This window comes from Pongo abelii, chromosome 10 (genome assembly GCF_028885655.2).
Source record: "Pongo abelii isolate AG06213 chromosome 10, NHGRI_mPonAbe1-v2.0_pri, whole genome shotgun sequence".
Taxonomy (NCBI): Eukaryota; Metazoa; Chordata; class Mammalia; order Primates; family Hominidae; genus Pongo; species Pongo abelii.
Window position 1 is genome coordinate 81306886 of NC_071995.2, and position 25778 is coordinate 81332663.

The window sequence follows — 25778 nt, forward strand, 5'->3', positions numbered from 1 at the left end:
AGGACTTACAGTCTATGGAAATCACCAGTGTTTCATGGTTTTTCACATTATGACTCACCCCTTTTTAGATTAAATTCTAAGGTCCATCATTATAATTGCTCTCTTACCTATATAACCTCTACTCCTTTGCCTCTTTTTGCCTTATCATATATACTTGGCAAAAATCAACACCCAGTTAAATCCATCTCTGCCTATTCCATGCCTGCGTCCTGAAGCATGAATGAAGAAAAACACAACTCACTTTAAATCCATATCAGTAACCTCAAGTGAGTCCTCAAAGATGTGTGACAATTATACTGTAGTTTTCTAAACCATTGTACCTCAACATTTTTCTAGACATTTATTCATACCTTACTCTCAACTCTTAAAGTTCTAGTATATCTTCACCTGTCATTATACTCAGCCGAAGACCTTGCTTTTCTGTCACTGAGGATATAGAAGTAATCACAGAGAACTTCCACTCACTTCCATCATCATGTCTAACTGTCTATTAACATCTATAATGTTACTTTTCCTTCTGTTATTCTAGATAAATTATTCGTGCTTCTAATTCAAACCAACCTCTTCATTTCTTCACTAGATGCCTTTGGTCTTGACTGCTACAGGACACTACTCCAGCAGTTACACTTCCTCTCTTTCTGTCACTGTCTTTCTCCTGTATTAACAAATGTTTCCTCTCTGCCAGATTTTTCCCATCAGCATTTAAATATATTATTTCTACTAAAATTGAAAAGCAAAAAACTTCTCAAGCTAATTCCTCCCTCTAGATACACCTTCTCTCCTTCTCTATAGATTTCTCTCCTTCTCTATAGCTTTCCATTTTCATTTCAACCCACTCAGATATGTTATGTCACCAAAACTGCTCTTATCAAAGTTACTAGACTTTGACTAGTTAAGTACAACACTCAGCATCGTTATATTAATTTGTTCTCAGTTCTAATTTTATTTGTCCTGCATTTGACACAGATGATTACTCATTCCTCCTGGAAACATTTTTTTCCTTACTTTCCAGAAACTTCCCTCCTTTGCGACCACCTAACTCCGGTACCTCTTGTGGTTTACCCACTTCACTGGTTCTTCTCCTTCAATCCAATGTCTTTAACCTGGGAATCCTCTTTGCCCCCCTTCACACCCAAACTCTCAGGAATCTTTCCCTCTCTCATGGTGTTAAATGACATTGAGACACTGATGACTTTCAGTTTTATCTCCCACCCAGGTCTTTTTCTTGGAATCCAAACTCGTCTGCCCAGTGCCTGCTTAGTGTCTCCACATGTAGCGGCCTGTCAAGCTACTAAACTGAATTCCTGATCATCCTCCCACACCTTCCCTTCCCATGGTCTTTCCCATTGCAATAAGTGGCTTCATTCTTCCAGTCTTATAAACCAACTTCCACTGCTACTATCCTGGTCAAAAGACATTACAATCACCACTGACCTATAATACTGAAATTTACTCCTTCTTCACTAATGTGCTTTTAACGTATCCCTCAAAGTGACCCTTTTAATGCATGACCGATGATGCACTTTGTTGTGCAACTCACTTTCTCATTTCTTCACTCAAAGGCCATCTTCTCCTAAGACCTTTCTAGATCTTCCCATTTAATTTTTAAACTAGGGTCCAGCAAACTTTTGTTGTAATGGGCCACATGGTAAATATTTCAAGCTTTGTAGCCATAAGATCTCTGTTGCAGATGTTCAGCTCTGCTTTTGTAGCATAGAAGTAGTCATAGACAATACATATATGATCAAGTGTGGTTATGTTCCAATCTTTATGGCCACTTAAATTTGAATATAATGCAATTTTCATGTGTTATGATGTATTCTTCTTTTGAGGGTTTTCACTCAAAAGGGTCAGCAGGGGGCCATATGTGACCCACAAACAGGGTCAGCAGGGGGCCAGATGTGACCCACAAACTAGTTTGCTGACCTCTCCCATATGTTCTGTAAAGCCTTCCTTTCTTTGTTTTATTGTTTTTATGTTAAAATGTATCACAATATAAAATGTCACATATTTTACTTCTTTTTGTTTCTTATCTATGTCTTACAAATATAAGCTCCATGAGACTGGAGTTTTTGACTCTATTACATACTGCTGGATCAATAGATACTGAGTAATTACATCATAAATGAATGAGTGAGTGAACAAATTACATTTAAAAAGGAAAAATTAAGAATATTGGGTATAATTGATGGGACATACTCTATTTTATTTAAAAAATTATAATCAGAACCACAGGAGAGATACCATTTTAACTATTTACAGTCTACAAAATGCTCCTTCAAGCCTGGGCAACATGGCAAAACCTAGTCTCTACAAAAAAAAAAAAAAAAATCCAGGTATGGTGGCACATGCCAGTGGTCCCAGCTACTCAGGATGCTGAGGGAGGAGGATTGCTTGAGCCCGGGAGGAGGAGGTTGCAGTGAGCCAAGATCACACCACTGCACTCCAGCCTAGGTAACAGAGTGAGACCCTGTCTAAAAAAAAAGACTCCTTCAGTGAGTTTCTTATTAAAATTTTCATCTTACTTGATTTTTATTCCATTTTTATAAATTTCTTTTTCAGCTCCCCTAAATCCTATTTATATATTCTATAGTAAGAGGTACCTCAATGTATCAATCCATTGCTTCCTCTCCCCTCCCCCGTGGACAGGTTTTAGAGTTGAATAGACCTGAAGACTAGCCTCGTGCATCCCCGCATCTCTGCTGGAGGTTGCTGCTACAAGACAGCATGCTCATTTAGCATCCAAGACCTCATTTTCCAAGAAATTACTATTTAATTTCTACATCTCTTAGATGAACCAAAGAAGTTAACAAAGTTTTTAAACTTCTGTCTTGGACCGAAGTAAATAAAAGTGTCAAATGATAGGCATTAGAGCATAGCTTAATTTCCATCAGCCATTTCAAGGCACTGCAATTGGATTTCGTTATTATATGCAATGGACATTAAACATTTATGACATAAATGGCCTATAGTTTAATTAGATAGTAAAGTATTCATAAGATACTTTATTTTAAGAATAATGTGTAATAACAGAAACGGATCTTGCCTCTGGTTTCTTACATAAAAGAATTGAAAAGATGTCCCTTTGTACTTCTAGAGAAGTGGTTTTTGTTCTGCTTGTTCAGACGTGAATCATAGGCAGAGGTGACATGTGGCCAAGCTTTAGAATAGTCAAATATTTGATCACTATTTCAAGGTTGTTGCATTGCCAATACAAAAGTATGTTTTTTGAGTAGGTAAAAATATCATTTTGTGATTTTGTAAACGTATTTGACACATACCATATAATCATTATGATTCCCCCAACTTAGTATTACAGATGAGTCTAAAAGAAATCAGAGTGGCATCTGAGAATTAATCATTGGGTTTGAAACAACTTACTTTGTTCTGCCTTCTTTTTCAAGTTTGGTTTTGGTTGTTATTTGTGAATATGGTTGAATAAGTATGCGATAAATATTTTCAAGGCCAACAGTTGCTTGGGCTCTAGTTCTGTGTGATTGCTTTATTGATTGCTGGTTACTTGCTTGCTTCCTTTTTTATATTAACAAGGTAGAACAAGGAAGGGAGACAGGAAGGTAAGGACATAAGGTTTTCAAAAATAGGGCTGCTCAGAGAAGAGATAAGACATTGGTAGATCAGGTAAAAACTATGTAAATTCAGAATTATATAAAAATTTGGAAGCTATTACTCAGAAAATGTCATTGAGCCAGTCTTTAAAACCTTGTAGATAAAAATGTGCTTCTTATCGATAAAAACTTTAACTTAGGAGATGCTAGATGCAGGCCGATTGTGGCAATTTCAGATATTCTCAGAAATAAAGGCAAAATGTGCAGTAGAATGGAGAGATCTTGAGGGCGATATGTGAACCTTTACTATGTGAGCAGCAGAAGTTCTACCATTAATACTATATTGATTTGCCATGGGCTTAGAGACACACAAGCCATGTTTATTTATTTTTAAATTTTCAGCAGGCATAACACCTTGGCAAGTGTCATGGCTTAGAGTACAGCGTGGCTTCACCTTGATTGGTGTGTCCTGATGGAATATCTTATGAAATGATTATGTGTGAAGACCTCGCATTGTTATTTTTCCAGGCATGTATCAACGAAGTCTTGGCCCTATAAAAGTGCAAATAGAATGCGATGCATCAGTCAGTATGTTTACATTTTACTTTTAGTCCCTGGAAAGATTATAGTTTCTGGAGAAATTGCTGTGCTCCTGCCCGTTATGTTTGACCTAGTCATCCTAACTCAGAGCATTCAAAATACTTTCCATTTGCCGTGTGCCTGAAGGCTGTGGTGAATTCACTCAGTGAAACATACTTCTTCATATTCATTCTGCGAGTGGACAGTTGCTGCTTTGTATTGTCGTGGTGAAATGTGATTACTCTGAATAAAACTGCCACTCCTGCATTAATCCTGTTTGTTCATGCCATAGTCCCCATCTGCTTTGGAAGATGAAAAAAAAATGTCTCACGCATCTGCTATGGACTGAATGTTTGTGTTCCTCCAGAATTCATACACTGAAACTCTAATCCCTAATGTGATGGTATTTGGAGGTGGGGCCTTTGGGAGGTAATTAGAGTAGGTTAGGTCATGAGGGTGGAGTGCTCAAGATGCGAGTAAATCCCTTATTTAAAAAAAAAATTGTAAGAGGAGACACAGGGAGTCTTTCTCTGCCTGCACACACCAAGGAAGGCCATGTGAAAACATAATCAGGAAGAAGATCCTCACCAAGAACCAGACTGTGCTAGCAGCCTGATCTCGGACTTCCAGACTCCAGGAACTGTGAGAAATACATGTTTGTTGTTTAAGCCACCCAGTTTTGAATCTCTGTTAGAGCAGCCTGAACTGACTAGGAAACCATCTTTAGAATATGTATGCCTAACCCTAAATTTTCATTTAAATCTACTATTTGATGTCTCTGATACATCATTTCCATGATTTTTAAAACTGAGTATTTTTAATAAATCCTATTTAGGAAAAGCTGTAATTTCCACCATATATAAACTATTATCTCTCAGTTGATCTCCATCAGTCAGCTATTTATTGGCAAACATAGACATTAATTAGAAAAGTGATATACATAGGTTAAAAACATTCTTCTGAATTTGATTGTTGTGGCATCTGTTGAGTCTTTACCCCAGTATGTCTTTGCTTATGTCCATGTACACTGTAGTATGTCTATACCTCTTGCCGTCTTCATTCATTATATATATATATATGATATATGTGTGTATATATGTATATGTGTGTATATTATATATATAAAAATATGTACACATATATATATCAGATCCATTTGTGTAGCAAAATGTCTAGGGGAAAAAATGAGTCTCTGCTTGTATCTTCCATGACAATTGAGATTTTAAATATTATAAGCGCAAATCTCAAATTTCAACATATCTCTGAAATATATTTTAACAACAACATGATTATTCCAGTGACAGGTTCCAGTTCCTTGGGATGAGCAGTCATGTATTACATATTTTTTAACTCATGCCTCACACATACACAGTTGGATGGGCTGTACAGCTGGAAATCCTTCTGTGTAATATGATTATGATTGAGAAAGCATGCACATGTTCCTCCTTCCCCTTCATGCAACAAACAAACAAAGTGTAGAATGAATTACGTTGCTTAAATCATATTTCAAATAGAAACAGGCAAGGAATTTGGTTCAGAGGAAAAGAAAAAAAGATACTGTATGATTTTGTAGCAGCTATCTAGATTAGTAAGAGCAGCCAGCTCTTGGTGTTTTAGAGAGATAGATGATGCTTGCCTGTTGTGCATATTCTTTTCTAAATTTCTTAAATTCTACTTATTTTTATCCTTTTTGTATTCTGTATGTACTTTGAGACATCAGATATCTTCTTACATAGAACTTTTATTTAGCAGTTTTACTTCAAATGATGAGCTGCATGCTTATTGCAAATTAAGATGGAGTACTGATTGCATATTATAAAAACTGAGTGAAACAGGTGGCCTCGGATTTAGGTTTTCCTTTTTTTTTAATTTTTTTTAAATTTCTATTGGTTATTGGGGAACGGGTGGTGTTTGGTTACATGAGTAAGTTTTTTAGTGGTGATTTGTGAGATATTGGTGCAACCATCACCCGGGCAGTATACACTGTACCCTATTGTAGTTTCTGTTGTTGTCATTGTTGTTGTTGTTGTTGTTGTTGTTTGAGACAAGTCTCAGTGTTGCCCAAGCTGGAGTGCAGTCGCACGAGCTTGGCTCACTGCAACCTCTACCTCGCGGGTTCAAGCAATTACCCTGCCTCAGCCTCCCGAGTAGCTGGGACTACAGGCACGTGCCACCATGCCTGGCTCATTTTTGTATTTTTAGTAGAAACGGGGTTTCAATGTGTTTGCCAGGCTGATCTCAAACTCCTGACCTCATGATGTGCCTGCTTCAGCCTTCCTATTTATAATCTTTTATCCTTCACCACCTTCCCACCCTTTCCTCCTGAGTCCCTGAAGTCCATTGTGTCATTCTTATGCCTTTGCATCCTCATAGCTTAGCTCCCACTTATGAGTGAGACATACGATGTTTGGTTTTCCATTCCTGAGTTACTTCACTTAGAATAATAGTTTCCAGTCTCATCCAGGTTGTGGCAAATGCCATTAATTCATTCCTTTTTATGACTGAGTAGTATTCCATTGTGTGTGTGTGTGTGTGTGTGTGTATATATATATATATATATATATATATATATATACACACACCACAGTTTCTTTATCCACTCGTTGATTGATGGGCATTTGGGTTGGTTCCATGTTTTTGCAATTGCAAATTGTGCTGCTGTAAACATGCATGTGCAAGTTTCTTTTCCATATAATGATTTCTTTTCTTCTGGGTAGATACACAGTAGTGGGATTGCTGGATCAAATGGTAGATATACTTTTAGTTCTTTAAGGAATCTCCACACTGTTTTCCATAGTAGTTGTACTAGTTTTCATTGTCACCAGCAGTGTAGAAGTGTTCCCCATTCATCACATCCATGCCAACATCTACTATTTTTCGATTTTTTGACTATGGCCGTTCTTGCAGGAGTAAGGTGGTATCTCATTGTGGCTTTGATTTGCATTTCCCTGAACATTAGTGATGCTGAGCATTTTTTTCCTATGTTTGTTGGTCGTTTATGTATCTTCTTTTGAGAATTGTCTATTCATGTCCTTAGCCCACTTTTTGGTGGGATTGTTTTTTTCTTACTCACTTGTTTGAGTTTGTTGCAGAGTCTGGATATTGGTCCTTTGTCAGATGTATAGATTGTGAAGATTTTCTTCCACTCTGTGTGTTGTCTGTTTACGCTGCTGTTACTTTTGCTGGGCAAAAGCTCTTTAGTTTAATTAAATTCCAGCTATTTATCTTTGTTTTTATTGCATTTGCTTTTGGGCTCTTGGTCATGAAATCCTTGCCTCAACCGATGTCTAGAAGGGTTTTCCTGGTGTTCTCGTCTAGAATTTTTATAGTTTCAGGTCTTAGGTTGAAGTCCTTATCCGTGTTGAATTGATTTTTGTGTCAGGTGAGAGATGAGGATCCAGTTTTATTCTCTTACGTGTGGCTAGCCAGTTATCCCAGCACCATTTGTTGAACAGGGTGTTCTTTCCCCCTTTGTTTTTGTTTGCTTTGTCTGTTTCATTGACACAAGATGGAGAAAGAGGGAACCCTCCCTAATTCATTCTATAAAGCCAGCATCACCCTAATACCAAAACCAGGAAAGGACATAAGCAAAACAGAAAACTACAGACTGATATCCCTGATGAACATAGATGCTGAAATCCTTAACAAAATACTAGCTAACCTAATCCAACAACATATCAAAAAGATAATTCACTATGATCAAGTGGGTTTCATTTCAGGGATGCAGGGATGGTTTAACATATGCAAGTCAATAACTTTATTGAGTTATTCTGTTTCATTGATCTATGTGCCTATTTTTATACCAGTACCACACTATTTTGGTGACTATGGCCTTATAGTATAGTTTGAAATCAGGTAATGTGATGCCTCCAGATTTGTTCTTTTTGCTTAGTCTTGGTTTGGCTATGCGGGCTCCTTTTTGGTTCCCTATGAATTTTAGATTTGTTTTTTCTAATTCTGTGAAGAATGATGGTGGTATTTTGATGGGGTTGCATTGAATTTGTAGGTTGCTTTTGTCAGTATGGTCATTTTCACAATATTGATTCTACCCATCCATGAGCATGAGACGTATTTCCATTTGTTTGTGTCGTCTATGATTTCTTTCAGCAGTGTTTATAGTTTTCTTTGTAGAGGTCACAAGGACAAACCAAACCCAAACCCAGTAGAAGAAACAACCAAGATCAGAGCAGAACTAAATGAAATTGAAACAAAAAAATACAAAAGATAAATGAAACAGAACACTGGTTCTTTGAAAAGATATATAAAATTGATAGACCATTAGCAAGATTAACCAAGAAAAGAGAACATCCAAATAGGCTCAATAAGAAATGAAACAGAAAATATTACAACTGACAGTACAGAAATACAAAAGATCATTCAGCGCCAGATATATTCCTAAGTATTTTATTTATTTATTTTGTAAAAGGGGTTGAGTTCTTGATTTGATTCTCAGCTTGGTCACTGTTGGTGTAAAGAAGAGCTACTGATTTGTGTACATTAATTTTGTATCCAGAAACTTTGCTGAATTATTTTATCAGTTTTAGGAGCTTTCCAGAGGAGTCTTTAGGGTTTTCTAGGTATGCTGTCATATCATCAGCAAACAGCAACAGTTTGACTTCCTCTTTACCGACTTGGATGCCCTTTATTTCCTTCTCTTGTCTGATTGCTCTGGCTAGGACTTCCAGTACTGTGTTAAAGAGGAGCAGTGAGAGTTGGCGTCCTTGTCTTGTTCCAGTTCTCAGAGGGAATGCTTTCAACTTTTCCCCATTCAATATTATGTTGCCTGTAGGTTTGTCATAGATGGCTTTTACTACATTGAGGTATGTCCTTTGTATGCCAGTTTTGCTTAGGGTTTTAATCATAAAGTGATGCTGGATTTTGTTGAATGCTTTTTCGGCATCTATTAAGATGATCATGTGATTTTTGTTTTTAATTCTGTTTATGTGGTGTGTCACATTTATTGACTTTCATATGTTAAACCGTCCCTGCATCCGTGAAATGAAACCGACTTGATCATAGTGAATTATCTTTTTGGTATGTTGTTGGATTCGGTTAGCTAGTATTTTGTTAAGGATTTTAGCATCTATGTTCATCAGGGATATCAGTCTGTAGTTTTCTTTTGGTTATATCCTTTCATGGTTTTGGTATTAGAGTGATACTGGCTTCATAGAATGAATTAAGGAGGGTTCCCTCTTTCTTGTGTCAATAGGATTGGTACCAAACCTTCTTTCAATGTCTGGTAGAATTCTGATGTGAATTCGTCTGGACCTGGACTTTTTTTGTTGGTAATTAATTGCCATTTCAATCTCACTGCTTGTTATTGGTCTGTTCAGGGTGTCTAATTCTTCCTGATTTAAGCTAGGAGGGCTGTATCTTTGCAGGAATTTATCCATCTCTTCTAGGTTTTCTAGTTTATGTACATAAAGGTGTTCATAGTGGCGCTGAATGATCTTTTGTATTTCTGTACTGTCAGTTGTAATATTTTCTGTTTCATTTCTTATTGAGCCTATTTGGATGTTCTCTTTTCTTGGTTAATCTTGCTAATGGTCTATCAATTTTATATATCTTTTCAAAGAACCAGTGTTCTGTTTCATTTATCTTTTGTATTTTTTTGTTTCAATTTCATTTAGTTCTGCTCTGACCTTGGTTGTTTCTTCTATTGGGTTTGGGTTTGGTTTGTCCTTGTTTCTCTAGTTCCTTGAGGTGTGACCTTAGATTGTCTGCCTGTGCTCTTTCAGAGCTATTGATATAGATGTTTAGGGATATGAACTTTCCTCTTAGCAGCACCTTTGCTGTATCCCAGAGATTTTGATAGGTTGTGTCACTACTGTCATTCAGTTCGAAGAATTTTTAAATTTTTATCTTGATTTCATTTTTAACTCAATCATCATTCAGGATCAGGTTATTTAATTTCCATGTATTTGCATGGTTCTGAAGGTTCCTTTTGGAGTTGATTTCCAGTTCTATTCCACTGTGGTGTGAGAGAGTGCTTGATATAATTTCAGTTTTCTTAAATTTATTGAGGCTCGTTTTGTGGGCTATCATATGGTCTGTCTTGGAGAAAGTTCCATCCGCTGTTGAATACAATGTATTCTGCGGTTGTTGGATGGAATGTTCTGTATATATCTGTTAAGTCCATTTGTTCCAGGGTATAGTTTAAATCCATTGTTTCTTCATTGACTTTCTGTCTTGATGACCTGTCTGGTGCTGTCAGTGGAATATAGAAGTCCCCCACTATTACTTTGTTACTGACTATCTCATTTCTCAGGTCTAGTAGTCGTTTTATAAATTTGGGAGCTCCAGTGTAAGTGCTTATATGTTTATATGTTAGCATATGCTTATATGTTTAGGATTGTGATGTTTTTCTGTTGGACAAGGCTTTTTATCATTATGTAATGTCCCTCTTTGTATTATTTAACTACTGTTCTTTAAAGTTTATTTTGTCTGATTTAAGAATAGCCCCTCCTGCTCACTTTTGGTGTCCATTTGCATCAAATGTCTTTTTCTACCCTTTTACCTTATGTGAGTCCTTATGTGTTACATGAGTCTCTTGAAGACAGCAGATAGTTGGCTGGTGAATTCTTAAACATTCTGCAATTCTGTATCTTTTAAGTGGAGCATTTAGGCCACTTACATTCAACATTAGTATTGAGACATGAGGTACCATTCCATTCATCGTGCTATTTGTTGCCTGCATACTTTGTTTTTGTTTTTTGTTTTTGCTGTTTAACTTGTATTTTTGTTTTATAGGTTCTGTGAGATTTATGCTTTAAAGGGGTCCTGTTTTGATGTGTTTTCAGCATTTGTTTCAAGATTTAGATCTCCCTTTAGCAGTTCTTGTACTGGTGGCTTGGTAGTGGTGAATTCTCTCAGCATTTGTTTGTCTGAAAAAGACTGTATCTTTCCTTCATAGATGAATCTTAGTTTTGCTAGATACAAAATTCTTAGCTGAGAATTGTTTTGTTTGAGGAGGCTAAAGCTAGGGCCCCAAGCCCTTCTAGCTTGTAGGATTTCTGCTGGGAAATCTGCTGTTACTCTGATAGGTTTTCCTTTATAGGTTACCTGGTACATTTGTCTCACAACTCTTAAGATTCTTTCCTTCCTTTACCTTTGGATAACCTGATGACAGTGTGCCTAGGTGATGATCTGTTTGCAATGTATTTCCCAGGTGTTCTTTCTGCTTCTTGTATTTGGCTGTCTAGGGTCGCTAGCAAGGCCAGGGAAGTTTTCCTCGATTATTCCCCCAAATATGTTTTCCAAACTTTTAGATTTATCTTCTTCCTCAGAAACGCTGATTATTCTTAGGTTTGGCTGTTTACGATAATCCCAGACTTTTTGGAGGCTTTGTTCATATTTTCTTATTCTTTTTTCTTTGTCTTTGTTGGATTAGGTTAATTTGAAGACGTTGTCTTCGAGCTCTGAATTTCTTTCTTCTACTTGTTCAGTTCTATTGCTGAGACCTTCCAGAGCATTTTGCATTTCTATAAGTATATCCATTGTTTCCTGAAGTGTTTATTGTTCTTTATTTATGCTATTTCAGTGAATATTTCTCCCTTCACTTCTTGTATCATTTTTGTTAATTTCCTTACTTCAGGCTTCGTTTTTTCTGATGCCTCCCTGATTAGCTTAATGACTAACCTCCTGAATTCTTTTGCAGGTAAATCAGGGATTTCTTCTTGGTTTGGATCCATTGCTGGTGAACTAGTGTGATTTTTTGGGGTGTGTTAAAGAACCTTGTTTTGTCCTATTACCAGAATTGGTTTTCTGGTTCCTTCTCATTTGAGTAGGCTTTATTAGGGGGAAGGTCTAGGGCTTAAGGCTGTTGTTCAGATTCTTTTGTCCCATGGTGTGTTCCTTTGATGTAATACTCTCCCCCTTTTCCTATGGATATGGCTTCCTGTGAGCCGAGCTGTAGTGATTGTTACCTCTTTTCTGGATCTAGCCACCCAGCAAGTCTACCAGGCTCTGTGCTGGTACTGAGGGCTGTCTGCACGGCATCCTATGATGTGCACCATCTGTGGGTCTCTCAGCTGTGGAAACCAGCACCTGTTCTGGTGGAGGTGGCAGGGGGGTGAAATGGACTCTTTGAGGGTTCTTAGCTTTGGTGGTTTAATGCACTCTTTTTGTGCTGGTTGGCCTCCTGCTGGGATGTGGCGCTTTCCAGAGAGCATCAGCTGTGGTAGTATGGGGAGGAACAGGCGGTGGGTGGGGCCCTAGAACTCTTAAGAGTATATACCTTTTGTCTTCAGTTACCAGGGTAGGTAGGGAAGGACCATTGGTTGGGGGCAGGGCTAGGCGTGTCTGAGCTCACTCTCCTTGGGCAGGTATTGCTGCGACTGCTGTTGGAGATAGGGATGAGGTTCCCAGGTCAATGGAGTTATGTTCTTAGGAGGATTATGGTTGTCCCTGCTGTGTCATGCAGGTTGTCAGGGAAGTGGGGGAAAGCTGGCAGTCCCAGGCCTCACCCAGCTCCCACAAGATCTGAAAGGCCGGTCTCACTCCCACCATGCCCCCACCAACAGCACCGAGTCTGTTTCCAGGCAGTGGGCCAGCAGGCCTGAGAACTTACCCCATGCTACCCGCTTCCCAGCTATGAAAGCAAGTGTCGCCGAGTCTGTTTCCAGGCAGTGGGCAAGCAGGGCTGAGAACTTATCCTATGGTACCCGCTTCCCAGCTATGAAAGCAAGTTTGCCGAGTCTGTTTCCAGGCAGTGGGCAGGCAGGGCTGAGAACTTACCCCATGCTACCCGCCTCCCAGCTATGAAAGCAAGTGTTGCTTTCCTTCTTCCCCCGCCTGTGGAGTCTGCACACCAGATTCATGTCCTCCCCCAAGTTCTGGCCAGGAGACTTCCTGATCAGTTCAAATTGTTACAAAGTTCAGCTGGAGATTTCCTTCTCCCTGGGGCCTTTTCGCAGTCTCTGGCCACCCTCCTGAAGGACCCCTGTGAGGCCAGGCAGAGATGGCTTGCTACGGAACCCAGCAAGTGCACAGAGCTTTTTTCCGCTGCTTCCTCTAGCCCTGTATTTCGCTCAGCTCTCTAAATTGACTCAGCTCCAGGCAAAGTCACAATCTTCTCCCATAATCTAGATTTTCATTTTCGCCAGTGGGGGTGTTTGTTTGGGGGCGGATGACCTCCTTTTCCCACTTCCACAGTTTGGGCACTCACAGTATTTGGGGTGTCTCCCGTGTCCTGCGGGAGCATTCCCCTTCCTTCAGAGGGTATGTGGGTCCTCTCAGATTTCCTGATTTATTCCTGCAGTTGTTCTGGAGCAAAAATTCAGCATGGAGCCTCCACATGCTGCTCTGTCTGTCCAAGTCAGAGCTGCAATCTAGTCCTGCCTCCTGTCTGCCATGATCTCTCACAGTTCTCTAGGTTTTGCATTTGAGTCATGTGAAAGATGTTCCTGTGACATTAAAGACATCCAGAAACTCAACTTTGAAAATAGGATCATCTTTACTGAAGAATAATTTCTGGGGTAATATTCTTAAGTTAGTAGATGCACTTTAAAGTCTGTTAGAAATAACTACCACCTTTGAAATTGCTCTGTTACAATCACTGTCTGCTCTTCCCCCAAACCAAAACTGTTGGCATTTTGATAGCCATAGAAATGTATAACACCCAACACTGTGACAATCACACCCATCATAAAAGTTAAATGAACATTCTTGTAACACCCACTGGGACGAGGCAGACGTAGGAGGGAAGGATTGAGCACACAGGATAAAATGTGTCTCTGACAAATTGAAAGTACTCCCTTTATACAGCATTGTTGTCTTAGTTGTCATCTGTATCTGTTTTGTTTTATTCAAAGCCATTTCAAAAGCACAAATACTGTGTTGAAACTGAGAATCAAAATGAATCATTTCTATGATCTGTCAGAATTTGCCTTGCCATTGCTAGATTTTCTGTGTTGTTTTCCCTTGCTATGTCTCCAATTTTGTAAATCTTTTTTGATTTATTCAAAATATGACTGTAGTCAAAATAAGACTACAAAGAACTATCCTTTCTGAATTGGGAGTGTTGCGTTGCTTATAGGGTTTTGTTTTATGATAGCCTTTTGTGAAGATCGTTTGTTTAATTGTATTAATCTTGCATTTTAAGTAAGGATTTATTTTTTCATTTTGGTTGGTGCCAGAAGGGTTAACATCATGATTATCACCGCTGACAGCTTAATCCCCAAATTAATTGAAATTCTGACTCCCCTCTATTGGGACGACTCTCCACTCCTGGCTCTGCTCTCAGCAGTCTGCTAAAAATGTTTTTTAAAGTAACAAATTGATTTTGATGCTACCCACCAATTTCAAAAGTTCATGTCATATTCTCATTCTGGGAGTCTAAGAGACCTGAAGCAACCTAACAATTCTTGTTGTCTAATATTCTCATACCCGTAAGGAAATAATATCCCCTCTCCCCCACAGCTCAGTCTTAGTATCTCCTTTGTAGACACACCTGATTCTTCCTTTGGAGTAGTAGAATTTGTCTTCATGCACTGGACTATAAACTCCTTGAGGGCAGTGAATCCGTCCTCTGTGCAGTCCTCTTCTATACTGCTTACATCGATGCATGGATAACAGTTTCACCTCCCTCTTTCGGTCTGAAGGGCATAAATGAGACAATGAAGTTACACCTCCTAATAGATTATAGTAAATGCCAAGTATGCACTTAAAATTACTTCAAGCTACATACAGACTAAAAATATATATTGCTTTTGTTCACTGCATATCCATTGTCTGGCAGAGCACATATAATAAGTGGTCAATAAATATTTGTTAAATTACATTGAGATTGGTATAGAATTTACCTCTCCTACATCAGGTTTTTCTGCTAGCACATACAAATTTGTCTTCTTTCAGCAAACATTTATTGAGAGTTTATTTTACATGGCAAAGCTTAGCACTAGCACTATAAAGACAATTAGGATAAATTCACTGGCTTTTTCATCTTCCAGCAAAGAAGACAGACACTTATAACAAGTAGCTGTAATTCACTCTGGTAAGTGTAGCAATTAATGCATGTAGACAGCACTATGGGAACATAAAGAAGTAAGCTATGAATAAGAAATTGTTAAAATCTTTTTTTTTTTTTTTTTTTTAATGAGCAGAAGTTTGTCAGAGAGGGTGGAAGAAGGACTTTGTCAGTGGAGGAGTCTACGATAAGGAATGAATGCTCAAAAGAGCCCATGACAGAAATAGAAGTTTCAGGTGGCTCAGGCACAATGTACATTGAGAGAATGTTTTGGATGTCCGGTAAAAATGGGGCTTCTTAGTACTGGCTGAAGAATTTGGATCCTTTTCTATAGTCATAAATCAAAACCTCTGAAACATGATTTGCATTTTAGAAAGACAAATATTAGGTGGGAGATAGATTGGAATAAAAAGAAACTGAAGATAGGGAGAATTACAGGAGGCTGATGGAGGTTAAGGAGTGGGATGAGATGCTGCCTTTACATGCTGCCAGTAGAAATGGAGGGTAGTAAAGAGAGGTAAAATATGAAACATATTGTTCATCTTAAATTTTTTTGTTGTCCCTGGAAAAGGAACTAAGAGGAAAACAAGGATTCTGGATACAGAAAGGCTATAAAGGTTATTCTGCATGCTGGCTAGCTAGGAGCTGCTGTCCTCCCGTATTCATTCATCCAGGATTTCCCATGGTTAACGTTGAGACATCCATGGAGATCCCACTGCCTCTCCCAGAGGTCTACTGTCTGGCTGCCCAGATTTCTATCATTACCTTGAGTGAAGTTATATCAAAGATTCTCTGTTTTGTTTATAACAGATTTTTCATTTTAGAAGCAGTGGCTATCTGGTTCCCACTGGAAGCAACAAGGTAGGCAGTCGTATTTAGGACCAATTTTGAAGTAGTTGGGGCTCTGTGTTCCTGCCTTTCAAATATGACCATGTAGGTGATATTTTGTACGATGTTACGTTGTTATCTTATTTTGTACAAATGTTAAGAACAGGTGGGTCACCAAGGAGGAAATATAAAAAGCTTATAACCTTACGAAAATGTTTTTAACCTCCCTAGTAATCAGTGAAAAGAAATTAAGTGCATAGAAAGATACAGATTGAGTATTCCTTGTCCAAAATGTTTGGGACCAGAAATCTCAATCTCAGATTTTAGCTTTTTCACATTTTGGAATATCTGAATTACACTTTTACCAGTTGAGAATAGAAAATCTGAAATTTGAAATGCATTTTCTTTGAGCATTATGTCTGCATTCAAACAGTTTTAGATTTTGAAGGATTTCAGATTGCAGATTTTCAGATTTGGGATAGCCAGTTCAGACTATTTTGCAACTTTTAATTCAAGAAAACTTTAAAAATTATACAATACCAAGTGTTATTAAGGATATAGAATAAAGGGACTTCTGTTACATTAATGCATTTTGATACAACCGCTTTGAAAAGCAATTTGGTAATAGCTAGCGAAGTCAAAGATCCCGTGACCCCACAATTCTATTCCTAGAAACTCTTCCCTAAGTATATGTAGACATATGCACAAGAATTGATGGCAGTCCTCTTTTTAAAGAGTCTGCATTCCGTCGTTAAGAGAAGGTATTCAGTGTAATTAATGTGAAGGAACAAATCTTACATATATCAAGATCTCTAAGTCTGAAAAATAAAATGTTGAACAAAATTTTAAGTTTCAAATGGGTGTTTGGCAAGATGGCATTCCAGGATGGATGGTGCCTAATATATAAAATTAAAACTTATAGATAATATTTACATTTGCTATGGGTACACAAATAGTAAAAGTGTGAAATGTGTACTGGACTGTTAAGTACCAATTTCAGGATTGTAGTTTTCTCCTGGGGATGGTCAGGAATAGGATAGGGAGAGAGATTTAGGGACTTCAGTTGTATTTATAAAGTTATATTTGTTAGGCAAGTATACAATGTTTGTTGTATTCTGTGAAATTTTCTATGCCTAAAATACAATAAAAAACCTGCATATGGCTTTAGTCATACGTTTCTTTATTCATTTCGTCAATCAGCCATCAATCTATACAGCTACCTATTTGTTTATTCTTTTATTTCTGTCAGAATTATTTAAGTAATCCAAAAAAAGATGATAAGGGCCTGAACCAAGTTGGAAAAAAAGGGTAGGATAAAATTCGAAGACAGATTGAAGAGCGATTTGTGAGTAAAGTTATTAAGACTTAACAATTGGGGGTGAGTATGTATATGGGTAGGGGGGCAAGGAATCCAAGATAATTTATGTAGTTTCTAGCTTGCATCAAACCATTAAGCATGCCCATGAAACAAAGGAGGAGAATGATGTTGAAAGTGAAAGGAATGAGGTATTTAACATTCTTTTTTTTTTCTGAATCTTAACAGGTTATCTTAAAAACTTTAGTAATTATTTATTAAATATCTGCCATGTATAAGGCACAAATAAATATAAAGAGATCCATTAAATGTATGTATAAATGCCTTTTCATTAATATGTTTCTTAAAATGTTTATACTATTCATTTTTAAGCATCATGGAACAGTTGCTGCTTCAGTAAATTCAACTGGGCAAGCAATTTCAACTGAATACAGTTGAATGCCAGTATGCAGCCTTCATTAAGTTATTTGATAGCTACTTTAAAAAGAGTGAGAATCCATCAAAAAGTTCAGACTGCAAACTCATTTAAGTTTGCAAATTATATTCATAAGGACAGTTGAAGGTAGTTATCTTGAAAATATCCCAAAGATGTGTTGTATATTAATTGAGTAATGACTAGGTAAGGCTAACTTCAGTCACTCTTTTTAAAAAGTTATTTAGTTTACTCAACAGTAAATATGCAAGTCAGGATAATTTTAGCAACATGAGTAAATCTTTTGAATGGAAATACATTTATTTAAACAATTAGAAATACTGGTCTATTATCTCTGTCGTCATCTTTCTTATAACTCCTCTTGCCTGTTGATTATCCTTCATAAAAGGGAAATGGCCACAGAGACCAATGGGATACAAGACAGCCCAACTACTGCAGGGGTATCCAACTCCTGACTAAATAGAATATCTCAACCAAACCCTTTTCTCTTTTGTTTTCTTCTGGGACCCACTCAGTTCGTCTTTTCAGAGTTCTACATTACTCCTGATCCCAATAGAAACACGGATTCCCAACCCTAAATCCCCATATAGTCTTACTATTCCTCTTCTGTCATTTTCTTTCCAATCCTACATGATAAGCTTAGGCCAGAACAATGATTTTGTGTTCCAATCCTGTGTGTTCACGACACCCTGTGAGCTCAGCTGCATTCCTAGAGAGTCTCAAGGGCTTTAAACTAGAATCAGACCTCCATCATCTTGCCTTTGCTCTACCCACCACAATATACATCCATTATTTTAAATTTTGCATATTTCCTCCACAGTTGAAGAAACAAGCCAAAGACCACAGTAAAATAACAAGGCAGAAATCCCTAGTGACTTAAAAAAATATATCAAAAATATATGATTTTCTGTTTCAGTATGGCTGCCAGTCAGCCCCTTTGATATAAAGCATCTGTCCTCTTCAAGGAAACAAGGAATGTCTGGTTCTCCTTTCTAGCCTGTGAAGTAGGAGATGGTGTCATTTGTTGTACAGAACCAGGAGCCCCATGTTACTGGGCTGCAAGCTACTGACTGCTTTGGTTAACATACTGAAAATTTCATCAGTTGTCTTTAATAAAAGACCATGTGTATAGGGAAAAACTTGAGCAGTTGTCATTGAGTTTCTCTTCCCCAGCCCATGAGCTACAGCTGGCAGAGAGCAACGACACCAGTATGTGATCAAACAGCCGGTTACCTGAAAGTTTTGCATTTCAGTATTAGAGTTAGGTAGACTTTGAGTCTGTTTAGAAAACTTTATGTGTTCTTATTTGGTTATCAAAAGGCTTTTCATACCTTCTCCTGCTGTCTAATAACATTTAGTCATTTATGGCTTCTGCTTAAAAAAAAAAAAAAAAAAAGATTATTTGAACATTTCCTAACTTAAATAATTGAATGACCAAGAGAAGAATTCTATTTTGGGGGAGGATAGGTGTTCTATCCGCTGACATACTTTGTTCTATACATTATAACCTCTTATAGGAAATTTAATCACAAAAGCTATGAAATGATATAATCTATGATCTAGAAATTACCTTTAGAACAGTGCTTATCAAATTTTAATGAGCATACAAGGCACCTGGGTTTCTTGTTAAAATTCAAATTCTGATTCAGTAGGTGGGGCCTGAAATTCTGCATTTCTGTCAAGCTGCCAGGTGATGCTGATGCAACTCCCTGAACTATAGTCTGCGTGCTCAGCTAGAACTGAGGAATTCAGTCCAGTGAGCATCCATTAAACTTCCCTAGCACAGATGTAGAGGGGAGACATGACAGGCTTAAAAGATAAAGCCCCTGTCTTTGAAGAGAGAAAACAACCATGTTGTAAAAAGTAGAGTCTATACCCAGTCTTATTCATCAATTTTTAATAAACACATGAAATTTTTTATGTCAGAATAAACGTTGACACTTTCAAAGCAGTTATCTAGGGCGATGATTCTTATTACATATGTCACATTTTAGCATATCTGTATAAATTTCATGTTTCCTTCACTCAAGAAGTTACTGTGATGTTTTAAGCATTACATAATGCACATTTGTAGGTTTTTGAAATAAAAAATTTTATTTTACTAAAATAGCCATTTATATTCACACCAAAATGTTATAGCTAAACCTGAAATGTATAGCTGCTTAAATATATTGAATAATATTCTTAAATATTCACATTTTTAGTTTCCATATATTTTTAGTCATTAGGGGAAGCAATTAATGAGTATATGTGGGCTTTCCTGAGAGCTGTTATCCCATGGTAACTATGATTATTTTTGTTTAATGAGTAACACACTGGTGTGGATAATGCAAAGTTAAAGTTATTACAGAAACCTCATTACAATTAGCATTTAGAACTCATTCATCAGAACAGATTTAACTTCCTAGATGAGTTTTCTTAGACTAATATTAAAGTACAAAATTTGTTTCATCATTTGATGGCGGGTAGGTAACCCCATAAGTGTTTGAAGGACAGAGAAGCCTCAGGCTGCAATTTAGTAACAATAGTAAGGTCTATTTATGTGGCATGATCGACTTTACCATCCATTTTCACATCTACCTCTTACAGGTTTAACCTTAAAAAGACTAGAAAGCTAGTAAACATGAAGCCAGTTCAGAAATCCTCAGTTTTTAGATTCAGTGGTTGTTCAGACACACTAACAAGGAGGTTCTACTTTGTGTTTTTGAAATGATAAGGAAAAGGAAAGGAAAACGACAATAATGTGGGTATTCTCATGTGATATTTACAGCAACAAAATGCTGGCATCCCATTTGTAAAGGAAACTGAGATCACAAGCCCTCACCCAACTTGTTCAAGTGCCCACATCTCTGTGGTAGAGCTGGTATTTGAAACTAGGCAGTCTGACTCCGTAACCTCTGAGTGTTTTTAATAATCCCTTTGAGTTGAAATAATAGACACAGACACTATAGGTGCAGACACTTTGGTAATAAAGTGATTCAAGAAATAATGACTATCCCACAGAGCCATCTGTTTTCTCTCAACCTCATCACTGGGCCTCTTCCATTTCTGGTTAGTAAGGTATGGTCTCCAACAGTGGTTCTCCCTCCCTATTTCCACTCTTCTTACTCAGGATAGCAGGAATCTGAACATTGTATCTACTTAGCATCTTTAGTAATTTAGGCTGTGAGCACACTTCACCATCAGTTTAGTGGCTGTTTATTGATAGTTGTGCTAAGCACTGTGAGGGGACATAATTCAGAAATGTGGCCAAGCTGCAAGGAACTCAGGATAATAACAGTGGTGTGATAACAAAGTTCTTTTAGGAAGACAGAGTAGGTGGTGTTATTTTCAGTTTCCAGTGTGGAACTTTTCACTGCACATGTCGTTTAGAGCTATGTTTATTTGGATTGGTATTTAAAATTAGAAATTGACCATCTGTATTTTTCTTGATAAGTATGGAGTCATCCTGACCAAAAAGGTTTCTGAAGGTCAGGAATAGCTTGTATTTGCAGCGTTATTTTTGTAAAAGAGAAAATGATATAGAAAGGTTTAAAAATAATGCCCAGTAGTTGAAGATTTAAGGGAATTTTACTATCTATATCCAGAGACATATGTAGCTATTGAAATCAAAATTTTAAAGACTGCCCAACAACATAAAAATCACAAACAGGTATGTGCTAGACTTCAAGCAAAATGAGATAAGGAAAATTGATCGTGATATTTGTAGAGTGTCTAATTTATACCTGCATTCTGCTATGTATATTTGTTTAATTTTTTCACTGTATCTTTCTAACAGCATGCAAAGAAGTTGATATTATTTCAGTATTTCACAAATGAAGGAAGGGCACAGATATGTTAGGGGATTTCACCAAGGTCATTGACAGTGGTTGAACAGGAACTCAAACCCAGATCTCTTAAAAATCCAAATCCCCCAAGTCAGTTTATTCTAAGCTATTCTCCCCTCCCCTGTAGCATTGCTTTTGGTTCAGAAATAATTAATTTTACAGTAAAGAGTAGAGTCACATGAATTCAGCTGAAAAGTGCATGTCTTGTGAAAACACCAAATCTTAAAAATAATTGTGATTTCGGACTTTAACACAGAATTGAAGGACAATTAATAGTTGACACGATCTGCAAAATGAAAGTGTAATCATAGTATAAACACTTTAATTTTATCTGATATTTGAAATATGCATTTGTGTAACTGCCAAAATATTATCTGCTTTCTGTTAGCCAGAATGTTCCAGGGACAGGAGCAGAACAGCCTTATTTATAAAGAGCAAGCAAAATGTATTTTCCTTTGGGAGGGACTTTTGCTGTTGTTAACTAATGTCTGAGAATTTGCGGATGAAAACCTTTGTATTAAACTGGTGCAACATAACTCATGCCATGTAAAAAACACTTATAACCTTTTTTCCCCATGCGATAGCTTTGTATTGCAATTATTACGCATTACTGAAAATTCTATGAGAATTACTTAACTACTTTTTAATAAGTAATATAAAATTTTTCTTAGAAAGGTTTCATTTTTCTCTGCCATATTTTATCTATTTGGATTTTTTACTTCACTCTATGGTAAACATTCATCATTAGAGGTTAAACACTGTTTGGCTTTTAAAAATAAAAACTTTGCCTTGTTAAACTACTCAGGTTTGGGAAGGGCTTTAGTGGTTGCATTTTAATTTTTTTCAGGATTTTTACCCAAAAACATCCGTAAAATTTCATAGTTTATTTTAATTGTTTTGTGTTAAAAGCCTGGGATATTGCAAAGAAGAGAAAACAAAGAATGAGTGGATATAGATTTGTCAACTTTACCCACTTATTTTTTATTTGTCACTGAATTGAAATTTTTATAAATTCTTTCCATCTGAAATTGTATCACTTGTAAAGATTTTTTTCTCAAATAGTACCATCTGATTAGGCTTTTAGACCTTCATATGTTACCTATGCTTTCTCATTAAAGAAAAAATACTATTTCTCTAGAAGCCTGTTCTTTTTAAAGCACAAAGTACACAGCAGGTGTTTGAAAACTTTCCATCTTCCTAGTTATCTTTATCTGTTTGTATAAATTGCTAAATTGCTTTCACAAAATGCCTCTAGACATAAGGGAATCATTTGCATAAGTGGATGAAGATTTTTGTTTTCCATGAAGGAAAGCTTGAAACGGCCTCGTAATTGTTTTCCTTCTTTCTCTTGTTGCAGTATCCGGCTGCTTTGATGAACCTGGGAGCCATTCTGCACCTCAATGGCAGACTCCAGAAGGCCGAGGCCAACTACCTGCGGGCGCTGCAGCTCAAGCCAGACGATGTCATCACACAGTCCAATCTCCGCAAACTGTGGAACATCATGGAAAAACAAGGCTTAAAGACTTCTAAGACCTGACACAGGAGGCAGAAGCCCATCCTCCTCCATTTTTAAAAGCTGGCTTCCTTAGCAGACAGAACTTCCCAGCAGTGCTATGACAAGAGCTGGTGTTAGACTTCAAGACCAGGGCAGAGGTCATTGAGGTCACTACCACTTCTGGAAGAATCTACTTTGCTGTAGGCACAGCTGTTAACACCAAAAAGCGGAAAGCCGGAAACCTCCTGGAGGATGTTATTGTTACCCATAGACTGTAAACCAGAGCACTTAAAACAGAATCTTTTGGCATTCTTAAAAGGGAGGGGTGGGTGTATAAGTCACAGATTTTGTTCATTTTCTGAAAGCTAATTTCAAAATTATCTTGTTCCTTAAACACTGTGAGAGGAAGTCAGAGTGTCCATTCAGCCATGGCAAACGATTAGGGTTAAGTGTTACTAGGGAGTGATAAACGCATAGTGTGAGTCCCAGTGAGCCGCCGGTTGTCCTAATGCTGCTGTCTTCCCTCTTTGGGGCAGCCTGCTTATCAATTTCTGAAGCTTAGAACACTTTTTTTAATACTGTGTCAAGATCTGTCAGAATCTGCTATGTTTCTTGACCAGTGCACATAATGTTTTATGATTTGGATGTCAGAGGCTTCATTCTTTTGGACATCATTTGCTTTTTATGTTCTGAAAAGGGTATGGAGAGTAGAGCTAACCATACTTCACACTCGAGTTGTATGAGGGACTGGGGAGGCCTTATATATGTCAGGCAGGCATTTTTTAAATTTTAATATTGCCAATATTTTCCCCCATACTGCCCAGTAGAATTCATTGTATTAATTCTTTTGAAATTACCTTTAAAAATGGCTATTCCTGGAGAATGTGCAAGCTTACATAAGGATAAAGGACAGGGGAGGAGTTTGTAAGCCTTGCAGTTCCGATAACTAACCAACAGGTTATTAGACAAAAGGGAAGGTGTTTTGTGCTTCTCAGATGTTGCCGGTTTAGGAGTGTATGATGATGCTTGCCAGTGATTTTGTGTTTTGGAAAGGGTAGGTATCGAATGTTAATCACTTTCTAATAGGTACCTAAACAGCAATGCTGATAAATGTTCAAGGAATTATTTTCATCTTATTTTGCTCTTCTCAAAAGGCATCAAAAACAACTTACTTGAAGCTGCAATAGAGGGTAGCATTAGCCTGCATGTTTCTAGGTCTTCTGCCAAGTGCTTTTCTCAGTTGAAAACTATTTTTCGCTAGCAAATTTGGCATTTTATTTCATTACCTGTTAGTAACCACTTCAATGATCATTTCACAAGAAAAAGACTATAAATTAGGTAGAGAACAACATTTTTATTGAACACTTTTTGGCTTGCAATCAAACTTTGCCACTAAAAATTAACTTCATAAAACACTAGTCCATTATCAACTTCTTCACAGAGAAAGTAGCTATATTATACCCTACATATTTATTTATTTATTATTCTACTATAGCAGAATAACAAAACTTGATGCATTAAGCCAGTTCTTTGCAACTGAAAATTACCTGTTTCTCCTTCCCTTTCACACTCCATGTATATATGATCAGCCTCTCCATTAAAAAGAAGCTGGACATGCAAATACATCATATTGTGTTTTCTCCATATTTTATGTTTTTCTATATATCTGAATACAGTGGGATAAATAATTGAAAGTAGTGTTCCTATGGCATTAGTGTTTTCCTGAGAAGGGTAAATGTAGTGAGAAAGGTTTTTTCATGGCATTAATAAGAAAGCCCTTCTGTAATATATATGTTATTTTGTAAACATTTCACTGAAGGGCCAAAAGTTAAATTATAACTAAATCACTGTGTTTTCAGAATGATATTTAACAACAAACCCGTGGTCAAACCAAAATAGTGGGTTGAAGTGTATTATTCATCTTTTAGTGCATTGGCAATTGCAAAAAAAAAAAAAGGAATTTAATATAAGGCTATAGAGATTAATTCAGTGTCTAACATTTGTATTTATTTAAATAGTTATTGACCTATGATGACTTTCTAGTCTTAACATTTTGTCTTTTTATTGTTGTTGTTCTTCCTTTCAAAGACCTGGTTCTTAATAGGTTCACTGAATGCACAGTTGAGGCACTTCTTGTGACACCAGTTCCCAAGTAGCGTTAATAATTGGGCCTGTGTCATAAAATGCACGGATCATTAATAACTAAATGTCCCTGACACTTTTCACTACAGGGCTGGACTTAGTAACTGACCAACTTCGGGGGGAGGGTTGGGGACGAGGGTGGGTGGGCGTCAGAACATGATCAGAAAATGTCTCCGCTCAGGGATTTATGGTGGATTATTGCAGACAGTGCTAAAAATATAGAGCACAAGACAAGTTTACTAAATTAAAATTTTATTTTTTGAGAAACTGTTATTTGTATAAATTATCAAGATTTGTAGGCTTTCCTTTTGTAGAAATAATTGTTTTATGTGCCAGAGAATTTCAATTTTGTTTTCAACAATAAAGCATTCATAAGAAATATATTGTGTAAGCCGTTTTTAAATCTTCTACAGCAACAACACTTAAACTCTGAAGTTTTAACAAAATTAAGTAAGAGATTAAAAAGAGTAGAGGTTGAGCATCGAATAGAGACACATTGTGGTTAATGTATAATTAATAATCATCATTTTTAAAAGTTATTGTAATGCAAGTAAGCATTGCCAGTATCACCCGGTTTACCATACTTAGAAAAGATGACAAAGTTTGTTTTGTTTTCTTTGGTTGATG

The 25778-nt window shown here is 37.0% G+C and overlaps 1 protein-coding gene across 3 annotated transcripts in view; it reads left to right on the plus strand.

Annotated features, from left to right (window-relative positions):
- The window catches only part of TMTC2 (transmembrane O-mannosyltransferase targeting cadherins 2), a 455354-nt gene extending 429824 nt beyond the window's left edge, over positions 1-25530 (plus strand). For all 3 annotated transcript variants that reach the window (XM_002823551.6, XM_054527439.2, XM_054527441.2), the window contains one exon: positions 22872-25530. In XM_002823551.6, the coding sequence (XP_002823597.1) occupies positions 22872-23051 (180 nt within the window). In that variant the 3' untranslated portion in view covers positions 23052-25530. The remainder of the gene's footprint in view (positions 1-22871) is intronic.
- The last annotated feature ends 248 nt before the right edge of the window (positions 25531-25778 follow it).